We start from the raw sequence: 21,648 nt of genomic DNA, 5'->3' as shown, positions 1-21,648 counted from the left end.
CACTGAACTTCACTTAGTTTCCAATCTAATTAACACAACATTGAATGATTTTGTCTTTATCACCTTTATCATGTGAAGGAAGTGCACTAGATTGGTTTAAATCTCGCCTTTAGACAGATTCTAACGTAATTATGTTGATGATGAATCTTCTAAGCCCACAAACATTATTTATGAAGTTCCACAAGGCTCTGTGTTAGGACCAATACTTTTCACTTTATGTCCCCTTTACGTATTATTACTAGGAAACACATACATTTCCTTTGTTAATGACACCCAGAGATATTTATCTATAAAACCAATGAATTAGTCAAACTTCAAGCTATAAATACTTTCAGACAAAATGGAAATTCAGCCCCTCTCACAAATATGCTCTGTAAGCATATATGACCCTTGGCGTTATTTTTGACCAGGATTTGTCCTTAACCTCACATATAAAACAAAGCTCTAGAACACCCTTCTTCCAGAACATTGCCAAAATTAGGAGCACATATCCAAAACACCTCATTGTTCCATATTATCCCAGTAGACCACTTCGATCTCAGAATAAAGGCCTATTTGTGATCCAGATTCAGCCTCTGGGGGCTTCAGGCCCCATCCACTGCATTTGTCGGTGGAAGAACTCCCCCCCCAGTGTGGAAAACATCACTGTATGTGAACAAGGTCCTTAATTAAAGAGAGACAATACAGGAAACGGCTGGAGCCCAGTTACTGAACTTTATCTATACCGCTGATTTCCTGGAAACAGTCAGAATCAGGTCACAGTGTCCTGTGTCTGCAGGGTCACTCAAAAAACAACATTAACAGCAAGTGAAAAGACCAACTCAATCACCTGATCTGAATACGCCCACTTTTCACCTGCTGAAAGTAAAACCACCAGAAAGTGAAGAGCAGGAAGGAAGAAACCTGCTGGTGAGCATGTGTTCAGTGACTCTGAAGGATTTCCAAGAAATAATAAAAACCTCTTATTTATGTTAGTTTAGCCAAATAGATTTTATCCCCTGAAAGTGTGGGTCTATTAATACATTTAATTAAAAAGAATTCCTCCACAGTTCAGGGGATGGGGGGGGGGGGGGGGGGGGGAGGGGGGATTAATGGAAACTGTGTGAACAGAAACAGACACACTCTCTCCCACAAGGGGCTGGTTGGGTGGGGGTGAGAGGAGGAGTCAGTCCCTGGGGATAAAACTCTGCCCGTAACAGAAAGAACAAGACTCATCAGCTACACAACCAACAGAACCTGAACCATCTGGAACACTCTGACCCTTCAGTCTGCTGATCTGTGAGTTTCATCATTTTCCTCTTTGACTCAGACAGAACAGGGTTCATAGTTTCTGAGACATTTCTAAAACTAGACACTGAAGCACAAACATGGGCAGACAGAGACAGACACAGAGCAAGTTAAACACAGAACAGATCATGGACAGGTGAGTATTCTAACCTGTTTGCGTGAATCTGATGGAACATACTGACAACTCGTTTGTTTGGGAAAGAACCTGTAAAAGTTCTTTAGTTCTGATGTATTTTCAGCTGTGGGTTCTGATGTTCTCTTTGAGTCCTGTAGGATTTTTATGAGCTCTTTTTGTGGACTGTGTGCAATAATTACTCGGACAATTTACTGAGCACCATTGTGACAGTGTGTCAATACTATGGTCAGATGTGTGTATTTGATGGTAAAGGTCAAATATAAAATGTGTTTTACTCATCACATTTATGTCGACAGAGTTGTTTTAATCACATCAAAGTACAAACTTGAAGCTGAGTGATGATTTGTTTCTGACAATGACCTCAGAGGTCAGGCTGGGTGGGGACTTTATAATTAAGGCTTAGCATTTAGCGGTTAGCTGGATGTCCAGATGTAGTCGTGCAGCAGCAGCTGGATCAGCTGTAATTACACTCAGATTATAGGGTGTGTGGTCCTGGATGCCCGTGTTTGTGAGGACTTTACATATGTTGTTCAAAGCTTCAGGCGTGATGTGTGTTTCTCTGTGGAAGTTCCATCTTTGTGAGGACCATAGATTTCTGACTACAAAAGAGATGAAAACAGACACTTTGATTAAAAAAAAAAAAGTTTAAGGATCGGTGGACGCAGAAAACCTGGACTCATTGAGTGTAGAGACACGTGGAGATGTGGACCCTTGTTATGTTGACTGTCCCTATATGAGCTGAAACAGAGAATCAGAAAGAGTTCAGTTAAACTCTCAGTGACAGAATAAAAGGACTGAGTCCTCAGTTACAGTGAAGAGAAATAAACCACCGGGACAGATTCAGTCTGTCTCTCTTCCTGTGTCCATTAGTTTTACAGAGAGAAAAACAGGGTCAAGACACTGCTGGAATTAAAACACCCGGGTGGGGGTATGGGGTGTTGTGAAACAGAGGTTACTGCAGTTCAAGCAAACCAGTGTTTATATGGAAAACACAATCTGAGAATGTTCAGCAATGGAGACTCAGGTGGGACAAAGAACTAAGCTTCATCTCATTGAAGCCACAGTCCCTCGCTGCGGCTTTTTGTTCACATCAGGAGACATTCTGTGGACTTTTTTACTGTGGTGTCTTCCGTTGGACACGCTGATGATCACACTTCAGTCTCAGGAACAAACAAAGTGAAAGTTAGAAACTCAGCAAACCTCTTGCCTCCATCAGAGAAAGACATGAAGCCTGTGATTCTCTGTTCAGTGTCTAAACGATCCGATTATGCTTCACTGCTTCACAACACCCCGAGTAAAACTGATTGTTGTCTTTGGACCCACCTGCTGTGAAACAGGGAGTTCACTAAGAATGAAATAGGGACAGGGGGCATTTGTCTTCTCACTCTCAGTTTAAATTGTGTACACGTTAGAGTGCTCCTGTTCTTGTTCCTAGGGGGGACACTAGTATCTAGACAGTCCCAAAATGCTTTGTGCCCCAAGCGGTGCTTATGGTGGAGAGTCTGAGCCAGACTCAAAGCTGTTAAAGTTTTCATCCTCACATTTCTCAGACCTATCAGTTTCTCAAAATCAAATCTGTAAATGTGCTCCAGTGTTTTCAGTGATGTAGGATTTATCCTGTGTGGTGAGATGCGCCAGTCATTTGTGAAAAATACACAGTACCATACAGTAAATTCTGTTTTTTAAACTTTCCTTTCAGACAAACTGGCAGTAACATGTCAAATTTTGACTGTGACACCACCTTTTATTTTACAAAATAAATGATAGCAAATGTAAAAGCAGAGCCAGTATAACTTGCTGGGATTGGGACTGTTCTCCCCGGAGTGACTACTGAAAATGTCACATTAGGTTATAACGGCTTTGAGCCTGCACTCGAACTCTCACCGTGGATTGTCGGGCAACGCACTCTGGGATGCTCCGGTACACACGTCTTTTCTGAAAGCTCCTAATGCATAGTAGTGCACTGAACAATGTTCTGAAGGAGTTTTTAAGCTCAGCACAAGCTCATGCACATAATACAGACATTGTCACTGGGACTCGAAGGACACAGTCGAGATAATGTCGGCACTTTCTCACATACACCCTCCAGACAAAGTCAGGAGAATGTCAGAATTCCAGTGCATGTGTGAAAGGGGCTTCACTGCTCTAATCAGTTTTTCTTTCCCAACTACCTTTGCATAATGGTTATTGTTGTTTTTTGTCACTTTAAGGTTGTGTTGATGTGTGATAATAAGTACAAAGGAACTTCTGTACCAAACAGTTCTACGTCCTCAGTCGTCCAGAGTCCAAACTGAAGTCCCAAGTATGGCAATCTGGACTTGGTGTCTCAATTATAGAGACTCAATAATTAAAGCAGGGTTTCTGTGACTAAAATAACATAATGATGATACAGTGACTGTCCTCAAACACAGACATTAGACCTCGCATATTTATTTATGTCTATGATCCTACAGGAAACTAAACTTTACATGTTGAATGTGCTGATGTTGATGGATGTGTAGATGATAAATCCATTTTTCCAGTCTTTCTCCTAATCAATGGTAAAATTCTTCTTCTTCTTCTTGTGTTTCAGACTGATATATTCTAATTCAGGATGATTTCCTGTCCGTTGTCCCTCCTCTTCTTCTCCCCTGTGGTATTTTCCATCATGGCCAGTGCTGAACCAGCTGGCTGCAAAATCCGCATCACCGACAGAGGACTGGAGATGTGTAAGTACATGGAAATGTACTTATAATCTCAATTAAAAATACCTTCTAGATTTCTAATCCAGATTTAAAAAACATATTATCTGTTTCCAGCACTTTACCTGAACTCAGTCGAACCAGGATTAACAAAGTAGTTCAGATGTCCTTTCCTCAGCAGAAGATACCTGCTTCCTGTATTGGCCCTATACAAATAAAGTTGAATTGAATTGAATCCAAGGCTTCGACTTTAGAACCACAGCACAATTTACTGTCCACTGCTGTCCAAATTCTGATGCTGCCTATGTAAACCAAAAATTGAGTCAGTGACAGAAATAACCCTGGTGGCGTCTAGGACATATGAAAACATGTTGGACTTCCTGCTAAGAACAAAGACTCAGATCTCACTTTATCATCATCGATCATCAGGGTCAGGTATGATGGTACTGATAAGGGTCCCAGCTGTTTGTAGCATTAGCATCTGCTGTAGCTGTCAGAGTTAGTCTGGTTTCTAACGCCTCCTCAATCTCCATGGTAACAATATGTATCTCAGTATAACAGTTTTGCATTGACCGGTTATGATTAATGGTTTTGGGACGAATTGTGATTTTAATTTATTTGGATTTGTGCATGTGCAAAGTTTTAGAAGGAAATATAATTTAGGTGTTTGCCATTTCTGTGTTTTGTAAGTTTTTAGTATTGATTCTACACATAGTTTTTATGAATGAGGCCACAGGATTAGTACTATAAGATCTCAGTGTTTTTCTGGAAGGGGTCGACCACCTTCACCACAGAACACATGTAGACAAACAGCTGCACTGCTGACTGTAGTTCGCCAATCAGCAAGACTCTCCTCTAAGTAGTTGAACAGATTGACACTCTGCTCCCTCATGATTCTGGTGCAATTGGTCTAGTCCACAGGAACTGTCCCCAATCTCCATTGTAGGGCTAGTCTCTAGTCTTCCAGCACTGCCCCCTCTAGTGTATGTGTCAGTTAAGTCCAGCAATTTCATAACGTCTCTAGCCAGGCTCACTAGTTCTTCCTGTTGGGAACCGCCTGAAGTGAATCCTACTCCCTCTTCCTGAGTCAAGCTTTTGGCCTCAGCAAATTCTTCCAACCCCTGGGCTTTTGATTCAGCAGATCCCGCAGTTCTTCTGACAAAACTGGCCCGAAAGGCATCCTACATTGCTGCTGTCCTCCACCAAGTACTATTAGTATTAATAGTAGTAGTAATTGTAACGTGAGTGTATTTTGTGTTCACAGTGAAGTTTGAGACTCAGAAGTTTGTTGAAGAGGAACTAAGTAACATCACTATGCCAGAGATGAAGGGCCAAGAAGGACGCTTCCAATACACCATTACTGAGTATTAATAATACTTTATATCTGAAGTACTACTATAATTCCTAATGCGTAAACTATGTACAAATACTACTTCTGGTCTTTCTGCTTAGTGTGAAGATAAGAGAGCTAAATCTGACTCATGCTGACCTGCAATTCATCCCCGAAGTCGGATTGTTGTTCGATGTTCAGAACTCATCAATCTCACTGAGTTTCGATCGACAGATCCTCTACTGGTTCTTGTGAGTTTTCCTTCAGAACCCATATTAAAACTAATAAAAAACTAATAAAACTGTTCTTTATAGTCATTATGAGATGATATTGGTGGATGATGATGACAGCAGTAGTTATTCTTGTTATATGGTAATAGTGATGATGATGATGATGATAAGGGTGGTTGTACCCAATCGCTGATGAAGAGTCTGTTTGCAACTCTCAGCTTTGACACAGGAAACATTAATGCGTCAGCTGAAGGTGTGAACATCAACACAGTTCTCAACCTGATCAGAGATGATGAAGGACGACTGAAGATCAATAACATCACCTGTGATGCCAGAATCGCTAAAATGAGAGCAAAGTTCAGCGGAACACTTGGGTAATAACACTAAGAAAGTAATTGAATGATTGAATTGAAATATTAAGTAATGATTTTGATGTTGATTATCAGTATTTCTTACAGGTAATATGTATGGAACAATCAGTTGAGCATAAAATGATTAGATCTCAACTGTTCAATTATCAGGCATGCTCTTCCACATTGTCATGTGACGTTAATGTTGGCCAATCAGAAAATATCTTTTTTTTTAGGAGGGTTTATGACTTCCTGGGTCGTTTTCTGACAACAGGCATGCGCTTCCTGCTCAACAAACAGGTCTGTTTCCTGTCTACCTCTCACCTGTCTCCCTTGGAGCCACCTGTCTCTGACGCTTCTGTCTATGACTCATCTCTCACTCAGATTTGCCCAGCTCTGAAGCACGCTGCTCTGGTCCATGTGAACTCAATGCTGGAGACCATCCCAGTGAGGTCGGAGGTCAATGACTATATCGGAATCGATTATTCTCTGGTCGACGATCCAGTGGTTACATCAAGGAGCCTGGACATGCACTTCAGGGTCAGATCCAAGTTCCTTATTCTGTCCAACTTGATGTTACCTGGACAAATTTGGTCTAATGCTACCTGTTTTGTGTCCACAGGGTATGTTCTACTCCTTGTCTCATCAGAACCACACACTGGTTAACTATGCTGTGGACCCGGTCATCAGAGAGTACGACAGGATGGTTTACCTTGCTCTGTCCGAGTTCTTCTTTGACAGTGGCTTGTTCTCATACTACACAGCCGGAATCTTCGAGATGCACATTGTCAACGAGAAGGTCACCACAGAATAGGGATCCAAAACTTCTACAGATACCATAAACCACTACAGATCTCAACAACCGACACAACCCCCAAAACCAAAACTGATGCATGTATTATCTTTCAGATGCCTAAAGATCTGGAAATGTTGCTGAGAACCACCTATTTTGGAGCCATCATGATGCTGGTGAGTAAAAACACAGTGGAGACAGTCACACAGTAGAAACACAAAGTACAATAGAGTGTGGAGACAGTAGACAGTCGACATATTTAATCACCCCCATCTGTATCAGAGACCTCAGTGCTTGTTTGAATTATTTCTCTATTATATATTTCATTAATTAGTAAAATGGCAATGGCTGCCATGCAAGGTGTTCAACTGACCCACTGGAAGCAAATTGGGGTTCAGTGTCTCAAGGACAAATAGCCAAAAGGGACCAGGAGTCAAATTATGGATTTCTGTGGTCAGTGGACGACCTTACCAACTAAGCTGTTTCTGCTCTGATATCAATTGACCAGTCTGATCAGTTTAAAATGTACTTCTGTTCTTTATGTTGTCATTGTATATTCTGTGCAAAACCTGATGTAGTACAGAGTGTAATTGTACAACTGAGTAATATAGTTGGAAATACTCTCCCTCTGTTTTGTTTATAGCCTGATGTAGCCAGCTACTATGTCCCAAGTCTGGATAAGAGGGTTGTGTCAGGAAATGCATCTGACATAAAACACATGCCAAATTAAACCTGCAAATTTTTCATACCAGATCAGTCTCAGGCAAGGTTAACAACGACCGCCACCGGTGCTGTTGACCTACAGGGTGCTAGTGGAAATTGGGCTACTGTTGGTCGAAGAAGGAGAGGACGAAGGTGTGTTCATAGGCAGAGAGAGAAGAGGAAAGCTAAGAATGTAGGATTGACAGTAGGGACTTTGAATGTTGGGACTATGACAGGGAAGGATAGAGAGTTGTTTGACATGATGCAGAGAAGGAAGGTGGACGTACAGTGTGTCCAGACCACGTGGAAATGTTGCAAGGCTAGAAGCTTAGGAGCAGGGTTCAAGTTGTTTTACATTTAGTCATTTAGCAGACGCTTTTGTGGTACAAGTCAAGGAGAAAACATCAAAGCTAAGTCCTATGAAAAAAGTGTTTACATTTCATGAGATGCAAGTGCAAGAAAGAGCAGAAAGGTAGTTTGTTTTATTTTTATTTTTTTTATGGATTTAAGTGCATAGGAAGGTTTGGAAGAGTTCTGTTTTCAACAGTTTTTTGAATATTGGGAGTAAGTTTGCTGAGTGTGGTAGCTCGTTTGGTAGCTCGTTTCACCATTGTGGGATCATTGTGCTGAAGAGTTTGTGCTGGGACCACCAGACGTCGTTCGTTGGCAGACCACTGCGGACGAGAAGGATTGTAGACCTGAATGAGTGAGTTGAGGTAAACAGGAGCTGTTGAGTTAACCCCCCTGTGAGCAAGAGACAGAGCTTTGAACCTGCAAGGGTGGAAAGGCAGCTGGTCCTGATGACATATCTGTGGAGTCACAAAGAGGTGGAAGCGACTGCAAGCAGGTTGGAATGGTTGGAGAAAAGTGTCAGTTGTGTTGTGTGACAAAACCTGGGTTGGGTAAAACCTGATGTAGTACTGTAAATATTTGTAGTACTGCAGTGTATCTGTCATTTTTTATGCCCTTTCTGTGTGTTCTGGTCCTACACAGTACATAGTACTGTGCATTATTGTAGTATTGAGTAGTATCTATCATGTTTCATGGTCTTCCTGGGTTCTGTGGGTATAGGACCTTTTATAGTTGTGTGTAACATTGTAGTACTCTGTCATTCTTCATGTTCTCTCTGTGTGTTCTTGGTAGAACCCAGCTCTGGTGGATGCTCCCCTCTCGCTGCATATTGCGGTTAAATCACCTCCAAAAACCACCATTAAAACATCTGGAGCCACGGTCGCCATGACAGCCATAGTCAAGGTGTTGGTGCTGCCATCAGGTCAACCTCCAGTTCAGCTTAGCAGTATGACGATGGTACGTGTACAGAACCAAACAAAGAACCACGTACACAACCATATGTTAGTTTGAACCACTATAAACACTATAAACCCTGATTTCTCGTCTCTTGCAGGAAACTAAATTTAATGCCAAAGTGTCGATGAAAGGAAAACGTCTGGCTGTTCAGACAGACCTCCGCAGGTACAAACACAGGAGGGCCAGGGGACTGTGGGACAATGCATGCTGGTTTTGATCACTTTAATTAGGACATGTAACGGTTAGGACATCAACGTCCAAACATCCTATAACAGGGGTTTTCTATCATGTTGACCTTTCCACAGTACGTATTCTGTATGTACCTTTGTAGAGTAGCTCCGACTATGTGGGACCGAGCGCATCCACAGTTCAAGTCCCGAGAGCATTACATGTGCCGAGTCAGGCAAACCTTGCAGTTGATTTACATTTTACAATTTACATAGGAGTATTAGTAATACTACTAGTATTAGGAATGTATTTGTTGAAACCCTGGAGTCAGCAGTGAAACTGTATGTAGATCGAAGGCTAAGGAGTAAATATCACAACCAGGGGGTCAGTTCTTCAGAGAGGAGCATCATTTATTCTACACTTATCCCAGCACAAAAACTCCTCATGTTAATGTTTAGTGTCCATGACTGTCAGTGTCAGACAGGTTTCACTCTCTGACATAAACAGTTTTCATCTTTCAGATTTAAAATCTTTTCCAACCAATCGGCTCTGGAGTCTCTGGCAGTAAGTGCTGTACTTCATCTTCTTCTACTGTTTTCACTGGCTAGTTAGTGCATTTAGAAGATGTTGCCAGACTCCACACCTCTCTGTCTCTCTCCATTAGCTGATTCCTCTGCAAGCTCCTCTGAAGACAATGCTGCAGATGTCCGTGGTTCCGTTAATCAACAGTAAGAACCTCGATCACGACACTGGTTGCTGTATTAAAGTTGCCATGACGTTAGTAATAACTGCGTTTCCATATCCAGACTGGACGAAACAAGGCGTTCGGATCCCTCTGGCTGACGGTATGGATTTCATCGAGGAGGTGGTTGAGTATCACAATGTGAGTCTGATCATATTTACACGTGACGTAGTATTTTTCACTGGTTGCAATATTGTTACTCCGCCTGTACACGTGGTGCTGACAGCGGCTGTGTTGGTGTCTGCAGGGTTTTATTGTCATAGGAGCAAATCTTCACTTCAGCAAAGGACTGAGAGAAATGATCGCAGGGGGCAACAAAACAGAGACAGAGACCAACAACATCTGAATAATATGCGTGTAGAAAATACATGTTCACACATAACATAAAAGTATATAACAATGTGAGAACATTCGTAACACAATGTGACAAAATTCAAGCACCAAACGTGGCCAAAGGTTAAGAATGACAACATTCACACATGGATTTTTTTTTTTTTTTACCAAGTAAGTGTTGACGTGGTGTAATTGCATGAAAAATGATCGCTTTATTAGGAACACCATACAAACACCTAAAGGTTTTTCTAAAACATAACATACCATTACAGGTAGTGGTGTTTGAGAAGAACTCATTACGGACAACTGTCAATCAGGGCTGCAGGTCAAAGGTCAGGTTTAACTAAGAAAGGGAATGTGAACAGTAATTTCACAGACCTCTAATAACAGAAATAACCATTACAACATAAATAACACGTTACATGTGTGATAAAGTCGTACGTGTGTGTGTGTGTGTTTGTGTGCAGATTAACATGTCACTAAATCTAAAACTCTGATAAAATCTGAATCATGAATCACTGTGCTACTCCTCAGATTTACTCTGATTGCACTGTACAAACTCTGCTGCAGCTACAGTTACAGGTTACCTCAACACACAGGAGCCAAGTTACACAAACATAGTCGGGAGTAAAGTAGAACTGAGAGTTAACCAGGGTAAAGCAGAGACGTCAGCAGCCTGCGTGAAATGTGTACAAATCACCATGTGACACTAAGCTGGTGGTTTAATAGAAAACATTCCTTCATATTTATTACCTGTTCGTTGTACTGTAACCATGGCAACATGGCACACCTTCATGTGACACCTATACGCCATTAATCTTTTGAAACAAATAAATGAAATTAAAATGGAAATGTTCACTGTCTGAGAAAGAAACGCTAATAAAGTAAAACAACTGTCTAAGGAGGCAGCGGAGTCGTCCACCAACCGCAAGATTGTTGGTTCGATTCTCGGCTCCCCCACCGGTGTGTGAGTGTGTGTGACTGTGAGCACGAATAGGTGAATGAGAAGCAGTGTAAAATGCTTTGAGGTCCCGTACCTGTGAGGACGGGACCTAGAAATGACTTTTTTCCAGAGAGGATCTGTAGCATAAGCATCAAATGTAGATTTTATTTATTTTTTTCTTATTCACAGTCAAAATGATTGAATCTAAATTACTTTGGTTAATTTAAACAAGGCATTAAATAAGTTCCAGGGATCAGTAGAAAATCACTTATTTTTCAACAAACTTTATTTATTAATTAAAAAAAATACAGCAGTTAATTACAGTTAATTAACACTTCACTCAAGCAGCTTATTAAACGTAAACCCACCGATCAGAGTGGTAATTGTAAACATGGACCTCATTTTGATTATTTAAAAAAAAAATGATTATTATAACAATTTTATAAAATTACTTTGGAACTTAAAAGTTTTTTCTTCAGTGTTTAGTCATAGTTTGTTTTCATGTCTCAATTTTTATGAATCGTCAGTTCTCTAAATTTGGTGATGTCTTCATAACCATGGAAACCGCACTTCCTGCCAGCAACATTGCAGCCAAAAGTCAGAGCTTCTTGTAAGCTTCCACCTACAGACAAAAAATAAATAAATAAAAAAATCAGCTGGACATTTCAATGTCTTACCTTCAGATAGATTACTGTATCATCGTTGGCCAGATTATTATCTCACCACTGGACAAAGTGTGGATGACAGCAGCATTGAAAGTGTCCCCAGCTCCAAGGGTATCGACAAGAGTTTCAGGAGGAAAAGCATCAGAATGAATGATAGAACCATCTGGACCCAAAGCATCTGCTCCTTTTTCTGCCCAGGCACAGATGAGGACAGCCCTGAGACAAAATGTCCAAGATAGACAAAGATATAGATAATAGAGACAGATCAAAGAGGTCAAAGGGATGATGACATTTGGTCTCCACTCACCCTGTTTTGACACGGCTGTATAATCCCCTCAGAGCATCTTCGGCTGAACCGAATCCAAAGTGACGAGCAACATCTTTACTGATAAAAACCTGAGAACCCAACAGAAAACAAGATGTAACATTTCTGGATCCTACAGTAGAATTATCTGTCCTATGTGAAAGTTCTGTATCATACATTAAAGTTTTTTTTCACCAGGGACAATACAGCTAAATAATGTCATATACAAGCAACTAATATATAGGGAACATACAGTTATAGGTACAAAAGTTTCCATCCCCCAATGTTGAAATGGCCGATGTGAACGTAACTCTAAACTATACATAATTATGTTATTTCATCATCAGACTTATCAAAAACTCATAATAAAAACAATGAAACGATTACCTCCCCATTAATATATTATTAAAAATGAACTTGATAACTTAAACTAACACTTGTACCAGCTGTGCATTAAATTTGCTGATAAAAAAAAAACAGTGCTCTTGCAGCCACATTTTCTATTACTGTACATGTTTTACCATAATTGCCATAACCAGTGTAGAACTTTTACTTGATTGTTTGAAGTGGTGATTTCACACACTTAGTTTTTCCACACTACTGTCTACTCTCCAGGTATCATTTAGAGAAGCTGAAAGCCTGTTGAGACAAGTTGCTCCAAACTACTTTTATCGTTTTTGATGAGACTTGTTGTTAAATTGTTACAATTTGATTTATTTACGTTTTACACATCATCCTTTTTTTGAATTGGGGTCGTACTTTGATTGGTTAGTTTATTCGTCTGTGTCCACACAAGTTCTGGTAAGTTCTGTGTGTGTTTGCGTTTTTTTATCATTTGTTTTTGAATGAATGATCACTCAATTTCATTAGCTGATGATTATAACTATCCAGGGCAAATATGCTTTTCTCCTGTTAACTTTTGAAAGAAATATATGTATCAGAAAGTCTCAACACTCATTTAAATAAATGATTTGAATTCCTCTTCCTTTTCAAACTGGGAAATTTGCTGCTCAGGGATTTCTGTCTGTTGAATGTTAACTGTGGGTCAAAGAAAAACATTTTACTGAATATCACTGGTAGCAGTACTAACCAATCAAAAGAGCGATGTTCCCTACGTAATTAGTAGGTTTTGCAGGTTCTTTTTTATTGTGTTTTGATAAATACTATGTGAAGGGCTCTGATAATTAAACTGAAATTAGATCTATCACATACTTTAAGTTGCACACTGTAACTTCACAGTTCTGCGTCATATTAAAGCACGAAGTGTCGTTGAAAGAACTCGTACCACATCTCCGTGAGGAAACAGCTGATACAGCGGCTCTCTAGTTTTCTCGATCTCCACAGAAATGGTGATTTTCTGCTGTGGGAACGAGCGGTTGTGTTCCTCCACCCGTTGGATCATCTTCACCTGCTCCTCAGCGTTTCGGCCCTGCAGAGATCAAAGACAGCATGTAAGTACAAATACTCCAGATACTGCTTCACTACTTTTGTACTAGAATGTTACATTTTTATCATTAATGGTCTAGTTAATTCAAACCAGATCATAAGAATTGGTCTGGTTAGTAAACGTTACTTTAGATGGGCTTTGTCAAGTCTACTTGGCATGTTGCTTTTGCGGGATTAGCTTTTGAAACTGAGCTCATCATGCAGAGCTTTAGTTTTAGATCAGATTATCTGGTTTGGAGGATTTTCACCTCCCAGTGGATCCACTTGAACTGATGAAGGTCAACTTTGGAAAAATCCTCTGCTGTGACATCAGGCAGGTTTCTGATGGGTGGAAAGAGAGGTCTGGTTTTTTTTTTGCATATAAATCAACACAGGAGTTTCTGTATATATTATCAATTATATATTAATTTATGTTGTTCATCAAAAAAACTTCAATCAAGTGAATACATTTTTTAGGACTTTAGAAAGAAAAAAAAATCAGTTTCAAACAATTAGATCTGTTTAATTTCATCAGAATCAATTGATCAGCATGAGCGTTACTATACATCCTGATGATGGATCAGAGTTATTTTATCAGTTGGGTTTGTTGGACATAGAGGTGATCTTTCCTTTCAAGTCTGAATCAACAGAGAAAATATGAAAACTTTAATCTTTACCTCATTCAGAGGCAGGTTTTAGGCAGAGAATCAATATTAGTATTATTATTACTGAGTTTAGAAACAAACTCTTACGGCAGATTAAAATGACTTATAACTGAATAATATTTTACTGTGAATATGTTAGTTTTAATCATCCGATGCATTAATTTAATCAGTGATGATGAATTAACCCAAAACCCCTGTTGGATGAATAAAGGTTTATCTTATCTTAAAAAATGTAGCTGACTAAAAACATTCAGTCATTCTGATGAAGCCGAGTGAACAATTTCAAATGACAGGCCAACATTTTGTAGACTGAGCTGAAATCCTGTACTGACCACTAACCCTATGCTAAGATAGACCTGCTCTGTATTTTACAGGTGTCTCAGAATATGTTGAGCTTTTCCCTTAAATGATAAATAATTTCTGTAAAAATAGGCAGCGTGTTCAGAACTGACTGACGGGAAGCAGATTGATCTCAACATCTTTACCTTTCAGTAGAGAATATGATGTTTTAACTGTTGAGGCACATAGGTCCCATCTTTTAGGATCTGTGGGTGAGGTGTGATTAGTGGTTGGTGGGGATGTGGTCGTGTTCAGGACCTCGGTGCCGCAGTCTGCAGTGGGTCATGACACCAGCTGATTTAGGATCAGGTGTTCATCAGGTGATGTGCGGGTCAAACACTGTTCACTAAACTTAAAGTTTATTTTAAGAAAAATGTATTAATATTGCGATTTGCGTCCCTAAGCCCACGTTAGCTGCAGCTAACCATATTAAATAAATAAATAATATCTGAAGATATGTTTCTATCGTCATTGTATCAGCTGGATACAATGATGACCTGTTTCCATGGTAACAAGAATTCAGTGAACAATGCTTGACTCCAGCGGACCGTCTTACGTGTCTTCTTACGTGTCATAGAGCACTACAGTCCGAGTCCCATTGGATGGACAAACCACGCAACATGCACACGGAGTTTGACCTTCGACCTGGAAGACCACTGCTGACACATCTACCGCATGCCGCGCGAAGTCAGCCGTGATGAAACTGACAAAGAGATACAGGAAACACATCACCTCTACCCTTCACAGTCAGACTACAGACAGACAGGAAGCTGTTGTGACTTATTAACCGATAGAGGGGGGTGGGGCTGCTCCATGATGTTGATGTTCCTGAAACAGAAGAGGGCGTTAAGGGTTAAACACTCACACAACCTGTTCGCACCTGTTCTTGTGCAGGATGGTGCGACTTCCTGAGCTGATGTTACTGATGACCACAGAGGCTGGAATTTCACACTCAGCGTACTGAGAAACCAGAGACACATCGATGCGGGTCTTCCGAAAATCCTCCAAAATAAAACTATGAACAGGAAAGTATTCACATCTCCTCTGTCTTCCAAAATAAAACTACAGACAGAAATCTTTTTAATCCATCTTAGATTTAAACAGTTTTTTTTAGAAAACTCAAGAGAATAAAAAGTAATTTCATGAGTAACTGACTCTAATCCACAGCAACAAGGCAACAATGGATTTCAGAGTACATACAGTATCCAGGGTATATGTATAACGTGTTTATAGTATCATGTTTGTGCTAAGCTAAAGTAAAATATGTATTAAAACCTGACTAATTTTACACGCCCTAAATAACTTATAGCTTCATGACACATTAGGGAGCCGCTGAATGTAGTAATTAATGTACAGATAAATCCATTGAACATACTGGTGAACATCTGTGTAGGTTCTTTATAATCCATGTTATTCAAATTGCAAAGGTTCTGTCCACTTGAATTATTTGAAGATGTTTCACCTCAAACCGTTCAACAATTCAGACCAACTTTAGGAATCTCAGGTAATTCATAATTCTGTGGAGTCGTTAAGTCATTGTTTCCCTGTCAGCTGTGGGTTGTTGCTGTTGTACTATTGCTTACAGAGTTTCTAACAACCATCTATTTAACTTTTTTTATATTCCCACTCAAAGTGCTTACAGATAGAGAAGATTGAAAAGTTGATGAAAGGTGTAACAACTACAGTAAATGATTAATCAACACAGTGTGTTAATGGCTACGAGGGCAATGAGACATAAAAGTATGAGATTATAAGACAATGAGACTAATGCACACAAAAGATTAAATATCATAAGAAAATGATAATCAATAAAAAAAACTAAAAATATAAAAACAAACAAAAATGAAATAATTGCAAAAATAAAAATAAAAAACAGCGAGTAGGAGAAAGTAAAAGATGAAATAAATACTATGAAAATAAAATATTTAATATGAATTTATTTATTTATTTATTTTTATCAAAATCCAGGTTAAGGATAAGCTCATATGGAGATGGATCATATCTGAAATTTTAAAAGAGAGGTTGTTAATGTAAACAAGATTTTTTCTAACAAATGTGTTGGGCCGATATCTGGGCAATCGATGACAGTTATATTTGTGCTTGTGCAAGGACATTAAAATGATATTAAAAATGATACAAATCCCTGGTGTGGGTGGCAATGGAGGATGCAAGGGAGCTGAACACATCAGAGTCACAGGTGTTTCCAGTGATCAGTCATTCACCAGAGACTGAGACTCTGTGGGCCATGTTCTCAGCTAACAGCTGGAATCCCACACTGTTAGGGTGCAGACAGTGTTGTGTAAATTACAGAGGATGTTTCCAGAAAACATTAAAATTCAGTCTACGTGCAGAGGAAAGTGGTTGGGAGCCATGTGTGGAGGCAGAGGATTCCCAGCATGGGAACTGAGCCAGAGATGAAGAAATGGTTGCCAGTATAATTTTCCACCGCGTTAAAAAGGGAGATAAAAATCCCATTTCAGAAGTTCAGTGATGCCGTTTGGAGAGTTGCTGTGTGACAACAGTGAAGAATCCCACATGTTTGATGGTCTGTTGTAGCTTTGTGAATATGCGGAAGCAATTTGCACAGATGAGGGTCCAATAGAAGCTACTTGAAAGCAGGCGAGAATAAAAGCTGGTTTGAATGGACCAAACAACGCAGTTGGCACATTTAATAACATATATTAAGGTTTTGCTACTCCGAGCTGTTACAGTGTTTTATATGCCTGCTTCTCTGAACCAATTCGAACTGAATAATCCTTTCAGATGAGCCTAAAATAAGTCTCTTTGGGACTGAACAGAACCTTTTGAGTTTTGTAAATGTTTGCACATACTGTAGAGTGTAGGGATCAGTACTCACTCAGCCACAGGTCCAGCTGACAGCGATCCCATAAAAGCACAGGAAGCTCCAAGCAGCGACAGCACCGTGCAGGAGTTTGAAGCATTTCCTCCTCGCTGCCATCGCTGTGACAAACACCTGTGCAGAAGAAAGGAGCTGCAGAAAGATCAATTCTTATCAGTAACACATGGGGGCTGTGGCTGAAGATGTAGAGAGGTTGTCCACAAATCGTGTGATCTGCAGTTCCATCCCTGAATCCTCAAGGTCCATAGCTCATGGTGCCCGTGGGCAAGACGCAGAGCCTAAAGTTCCTCCTGGTGAATCAGAAAATCCTTCTGGCTGTGTGCATTTGAAGTTACACTGTAAAGTGGGTCATGACACCAGCTGATTCAGGATCAGCAGTTCTAATCAGAGAGGCAGTATGTAAAGTCCAGGAATATCAACACTTCCAAATGAGGGTGGATCTAAACCCATCCTGCAAAACTACCACTGAACAGGAGTCAGACTGCCTCCAATTTTAAAGGCTTTTTTTATTGAGCTTATAGTTAAAGTTGTGTCAGTGACTCTGAACCAGCTCTTAGTTATGCTGCTATAGACGCAGACTGCTGGGAAACACCGCAGATACACTGAACCCCACCCTGAGTTTTTCCCCTCAGCTGTTTTCTTGTTTAATGGGGGTTTGGTGGGTTCTCTCATTTTAATATTTATAGTCTTGAGGTTATTATGTAATGTACATTGATTTTATTCTGATTGATTTAAGTCCTAATGATGAAAAACTCCTCCAGTTGATGTCGTCTGGAGGAGTTTTTTAACTAATAGTAGAGAAATATTTTTGCATAACGAAGTCAGAGGAAGTTTAAAAGCATGATTGTACATTTGCACCCAAACCTAAAGCCATAGAAAGAAAGTGGAACATTGGTGAAGTCGCCCTTCAAAGGTTAGAAAATCAGTAACCGATCAGATCCGTCTGATAACAGTGGGGGAGATAAGCTGAGACTGAGGCAACTCACAGTTAGCATGTGTTAGCATACTAACCTGGTGTCAGTGTCTTCTTCAGGATATTTGTCCACCACGCTGATGATGTCCAGACAAACCAGACCCACACACAGAATCTTCTTCTGCTGTTGCTCCATGTTTTTCCTGTGAATCCGTTTTCAGTCTGTGAGGAACAAACACAGTGAACTGCAGCTGCACTCTGGACTCTGGACTGTGACACACAAACACTTCCTGTTTCTGCAGCTGCTTCTTCTTCTTCTTGTTTAATGGCAGATAGAAAACCTTAATGGTGCTTTACTGCCACATCTTGTACAGGATGTTGTAGCACAAGAAAAATAAAATCCCAACAATAGATGTTTTGTTTTAAGCCTGTTTCTTTTCTATTTTAAATTAAGGGACTATATACTGTGGTGGTTGTCATTAAAAGTTCTCTAATGTGAAATTATACTTTTTTAATGCAGGTCTGAGTTTGTCTGTCCTCTGTGTTGCCTGTTTCACCTGTGCAGGACTCATACTTTACATGTCATTAGGTACAAACAATGAATGGAGTTCCTCTTTGGTAAGTCTGGAAAACTTTTGCAACCAGGTTTGGTGCTGAAATAATTTCTTTAATAAGCCTGTGACTTATACTTATTATGATCTTGGAAGATTTTATATGATTTTCAGAAGAAGGCTCTTGTGTAGCCTCTCTTATTATAAATTATTATAGGCTGCCCCGAGCCATGATCTAAGAAGAGACAATGAAGTGAAGTAGTCAGTACTCAAGACTTGAACTGTTGGCTCAGAGTAAAAACGTCTATCTGACAAAGTCCTAAGAATTTATGATGGTTCTGATCTGTTTGTTTAAGCTTCAATCGTTTCTTTAATATTACAGGATATTTGTAGCTAAGTAACATTAGACCAAACAAATATGACTAAACACCAATAAAGCTGTTTTTTGTTGTGTAATTTTATTCCACACTCTTCATTTTAACAAAATCATAAACTATTTTTACTACAGCAAACATGTTCTTGTTTGATGAACTTTTTTATTCACATAACGATGACACATTATTTTATGTAAAAAAAAAAAAGACAAAAATGTAGAAGGAAGTTCCCAGACAATGTCTTTTTGTTTGACTCCAGCTTTGTTAAACTTTTTCGTCATTTTTAAACCCTCACAGCTCGTGGTCAGATTCAAACTTTAGCCAAAAACCACGTCACCAAAGTCGTTTTGTTGCCTAAATGAGACTTAAACATTATTGTGACCACAGTCAGATTCAGGTCTGTGATGTGACGGACGTGCACTTTGTGCATCTGTCCTCCTCCTTTCTGTGCAGATTCAATACATAATGCTGTGTTTGACATCAGCAGCAGCATTGACACACAGTCCATCCCATGACCAACACCTACAGAACTATAATCACTGTAACAGTTCAGCGAGATAAAATCTGTTTTGGCCCAAAAAATAATAATCTAAAACAACAGTTATTGTTGATCTTTTTAACCCAGTAGTTTATTAGATGGTTATCAAAGCACAGTGACGTGCACTATGCTTTTTTAAGCTCCTTCTCTCTGCACAGAACGATGCAGGAGCTGTGGGGAGGCTTCTGTGCAGGAGGCCCTGAAAGGGTGGTAAAAATTAATACTTCATGTTATGTGGCATCAACATATTCTTATAATTTTTACATCCTTTGATGTGTCATATTGATGCTACAGGTACAGTTTTATGTCATTGGACGCTCCGGGAGCACCAGCCTTTGAAACCATGGGATCAGCTTTACATACATACGAAGCCATGTTAGGGTTAAGAAACCAGCTTCACTTTAAGTACATGGGTCAGAGTAAGACACTAAAACTTCAGGATAAAATTGAGGATAAATAACATAAAAAAGCACATCAGACAAAAACTGCCTTACTATAGTAACAATGTACAATTATAATTATGGTAAATAGCCAGTTTCTAAAGATAGGTTGATCAAATCTAATATGAACATGTCTGTTAAATGTAGAACATCTTTGAGCAATTTGGTTGGAACAGGGTCTAAAAGACATGTTTTTCGTTTTGAGGAAGCGATAGTTGAACTTAGCTCAGAGAGATCTATGGGTAAAATGCAGTCTAACAGGGATTGGGGCCTTATCGATGATTCTAGCACTGCTGTACATGAAGACCTATCTGTAACATTTGGGGGGAGGATCTAGTGAATTCTTTCTCTAACAGCTACAATTTTATTCATAGAGAAAGTCATGAAGTCATTGCTGCTCAGAGTTAAGTTTAAACTAGTCTCAACAGAACTATGGCTCTTAGTCTGGCTACAGTGCTGAACAGAAACCGGGGGTTGTTCTTGTTCTCTTCTATTAATGATGGATAATAAGCTGTTTTGGCATCACAGGGAGCTTTTTTGTACATTGTTAAACTGTTTTTCCAGAACACCACTTCCTTTCTAACTTTTGTGTTGCCTGTTTTAAGTTGTGCATTTGTGAATTGTACCATGGAGGTCGGCTCCTCTGATTCACTGCCTTTTTTTTCAGAGGGGCAATGTATCTAGTATCATACGCAGTGAGGCTGCAGAATCGTCAACTAGATGATCAACTTGTACAGGAGTAAAATGGCTACTCACCATAGCATTGACACATGGTGGTAAAAAGATGAAAGAAAGAAATTTTTTGTTTTAATTCGTTCACAGCATTTTCAGATAAACATCTGCTGTAGTGGAATTTTTCCCTAAGTGCTGTATAGTCCGTTATTGTAAATTCAAATGTTATTAGAAAATGGTCAGACAGAAGAGGATTATGAGGAAATATTGTTAAATTATCCGTTTCAATTCCATACGTAAGGACAAGGTCTAACGTGTGAGTGAAACAGTGAGTGGGTTTATTTACATTTTGGGAAAAACCAATTGAATCTAATAATGAATTAAACGCAGTGCTCAGACAGTTACTGTCAGCATCTACATGAATGTTAAAGTCACCCACTATAATGACTTTATCTGTACTAAGCACTAAATCAGATAGAAAATCAGAAAATTCAATCAAAAGCTCTGAATAAGGGACTGGAAGCTCCTTCTCTCTACACAGAACAATGCAGGAGCTGGCTTCTGTGCAGGAGGCCCTGAAAGGCTGGTAAAAATTAATACTTCATGTTATGTGGCATCAACATATTCTTATAATTTTTACATCCTTTGATGTGTCATATTGATGCTACAGGTACAGTTTTATGTCATTGGACGCTCCGGGAGCACCAGCCTTTGAAACCATGGGATCAGCTTTACATACATACGAAGCCATGTTAGGGTTAAGAAACCAGCTTCACTTTAAGTACATGGGTCAGAGTAAGACACTAAAACTTCAGGATAAAATTAAGGATAAATAACATAAAAAAGCACATCAGACAAAAACTGCCTTACTACAGTAACAATGTACGACGCGTTGTGTA

At 39.6% G+C, this 21,648-nt stretch overlaps 2 protein-coding genes across 6 annotated transcripts; one reads left to right on the top strand and one right to left on the bottom strand.

Annotated features, from left to right (window-relative positions):
• The first annotated feature begins 1,148 nt into the window (after positions 1–1,148).
• pltp (phospholipid transfer protein) lies at positions 1,149–10,912 on the top strand. 2 transcript variants are annotated; one of them, XM_067503640.1, is made up of 15 exons: positions 1,149–1,278; positions 3,996–4,131; positions 5,369–5,468; positions 5,557–5,685; positions 5,883–6,038; positions 6,251–6,314; positions 6,399–6,554; positions 6,637–6,813; positions 6,924–6,983; positions 8,653–8,817; positions 8,915–8,982; positions 9,507–9,549; positions 9,650–9,713; positions 9,792–9,868; positions 9,975–10,912. In XM_067503640.1, the coding sequence occupies exons 2-15, from the start codon at positions 4,017–4,019 to the stop codon at positions 10,071–10,073; spliced, it is 1,473 nt and encodes a 490-aa protein (XP_067359741.1). In that variant the 5' UTR covers positions 1,149–1,278; positions 3,996–4,016; the 3' UTR covers positions 10,074–10,912. The 2 variants fall into 2 exon arrangements, with proteins under 2 accessions (XP_067359741.1, XP_067359742.1); XM_067503641.1 differs by lacking the exon at positions 1,149–1,278 and adding an exon at positions 1,285–1,423.
• A 359-nt stretch (positions 10,913–11,271) lies between these two features.
• khk (ketohexokinase) lies at positions 11,272–18,491 on the bottom strand. 4 transcript variants are annotated; one of them, XM_067503642.1, is made up of 9 exons: positions 18,273–18,491; positions 17,259–17,375; positions 15,282–15,416; positions 14,970–15,104; positions 13,667–13,739; positions 13,258–13,401; positions 11,976–12,064; positions 11,727–11,884; positions 11,272–11,625 (listed from the first exon to the last, which is right to left on the bottom strand). In XM_067503642.1, exons 1-9 carry the CDS (start codon positions 18,368–18,370, stop codon positions 11,510–11,512), a joined length of 1,065 nt encoding a protein of 354 aa, XP_067359743.1. In that variant the 5' UTR covers positions 18,371–18,491; the 3' UTR covers positions 11,272–11,509. The 4 variants fall into 4 exon arrangements, with proteins under 4 accessions (XP_067359743.1, XP_067359746.1, XP_067359744.1 ...); XM_067503645.1 differs by lacking the exon at positions 14,970–15,104 and having other exon boundaries at positions 18,273–18,489; XM_067503643.1 differs by lacking the exon at positions 15,282–15,416 and having other exon boundaries at positions 18,273–18,488.
• Between the last annotated feature and the right edge of the window lie 3,157 nt (positions 18,492–21,648).

This window comes from Channa argus, chromosome 5 (assembly GCF_033026475.1).
Source record: "Channa argus isolate prfri chromosome 5, Channa argus male v1.0, whole genome shotgun sequence".
Classification (NCBI taxonomy): domain Eukaryota; kingdom Metazoa; phylum Chordata; class Actinopteri; order Anabantiformes; family Channidae; genus Channa; species Channa argus.
Note: the sequence above shows the minus strand (reverse complement) of the source record. Positions and strands in the feature narration are given on the sequence as shown.

Bases quoted from the DNA above. Each gene is read 5' to 3' on its own strand.
- pltp (XM_067503640.1), top strand. From the start codon at position 4,017: ATGATTTCCTGTCCGTTGTCCCTCCTCTTCTTCTCCCCTGTGGTATTT. The intron at 5,469-5,556 runs GTATTAATAATA...CTTTCTGCTTAG, and splicing joins TTCCAATACACCATTACTGA to TGTGAAGATAAGAGAGCTAA. The intron at 9,550-9,649 runs GTAAGTGCTGTA...TCTCTCCATTAG, and splicing joins CGGCTCTGGAGTCTCTGGCA to CTGATTCCTCTGCAAGCTCC.
- khk (XM_067503642.1), bottom strand. From the start codon at position 18,370: ATGGAGCAACAGCAGAAGAAGATTCTGTGTGTGGGTCTGGTTTGTCTG. The intron at 15,417-17,258 runs GTGAGTACTGAT...TCCTGTTCATAG, and splicing joins TCAGCTGGACCTGTGGCTGA to TTTTATTTTGGAGGATTTTC. The intron at 13,740-14,969 runs GTAAGAAGACAC...TCCACCCATCAG, and splicing joins ACTGTAGTGCTCTATGACAC to AAACCTGCCTGATGTCACAG.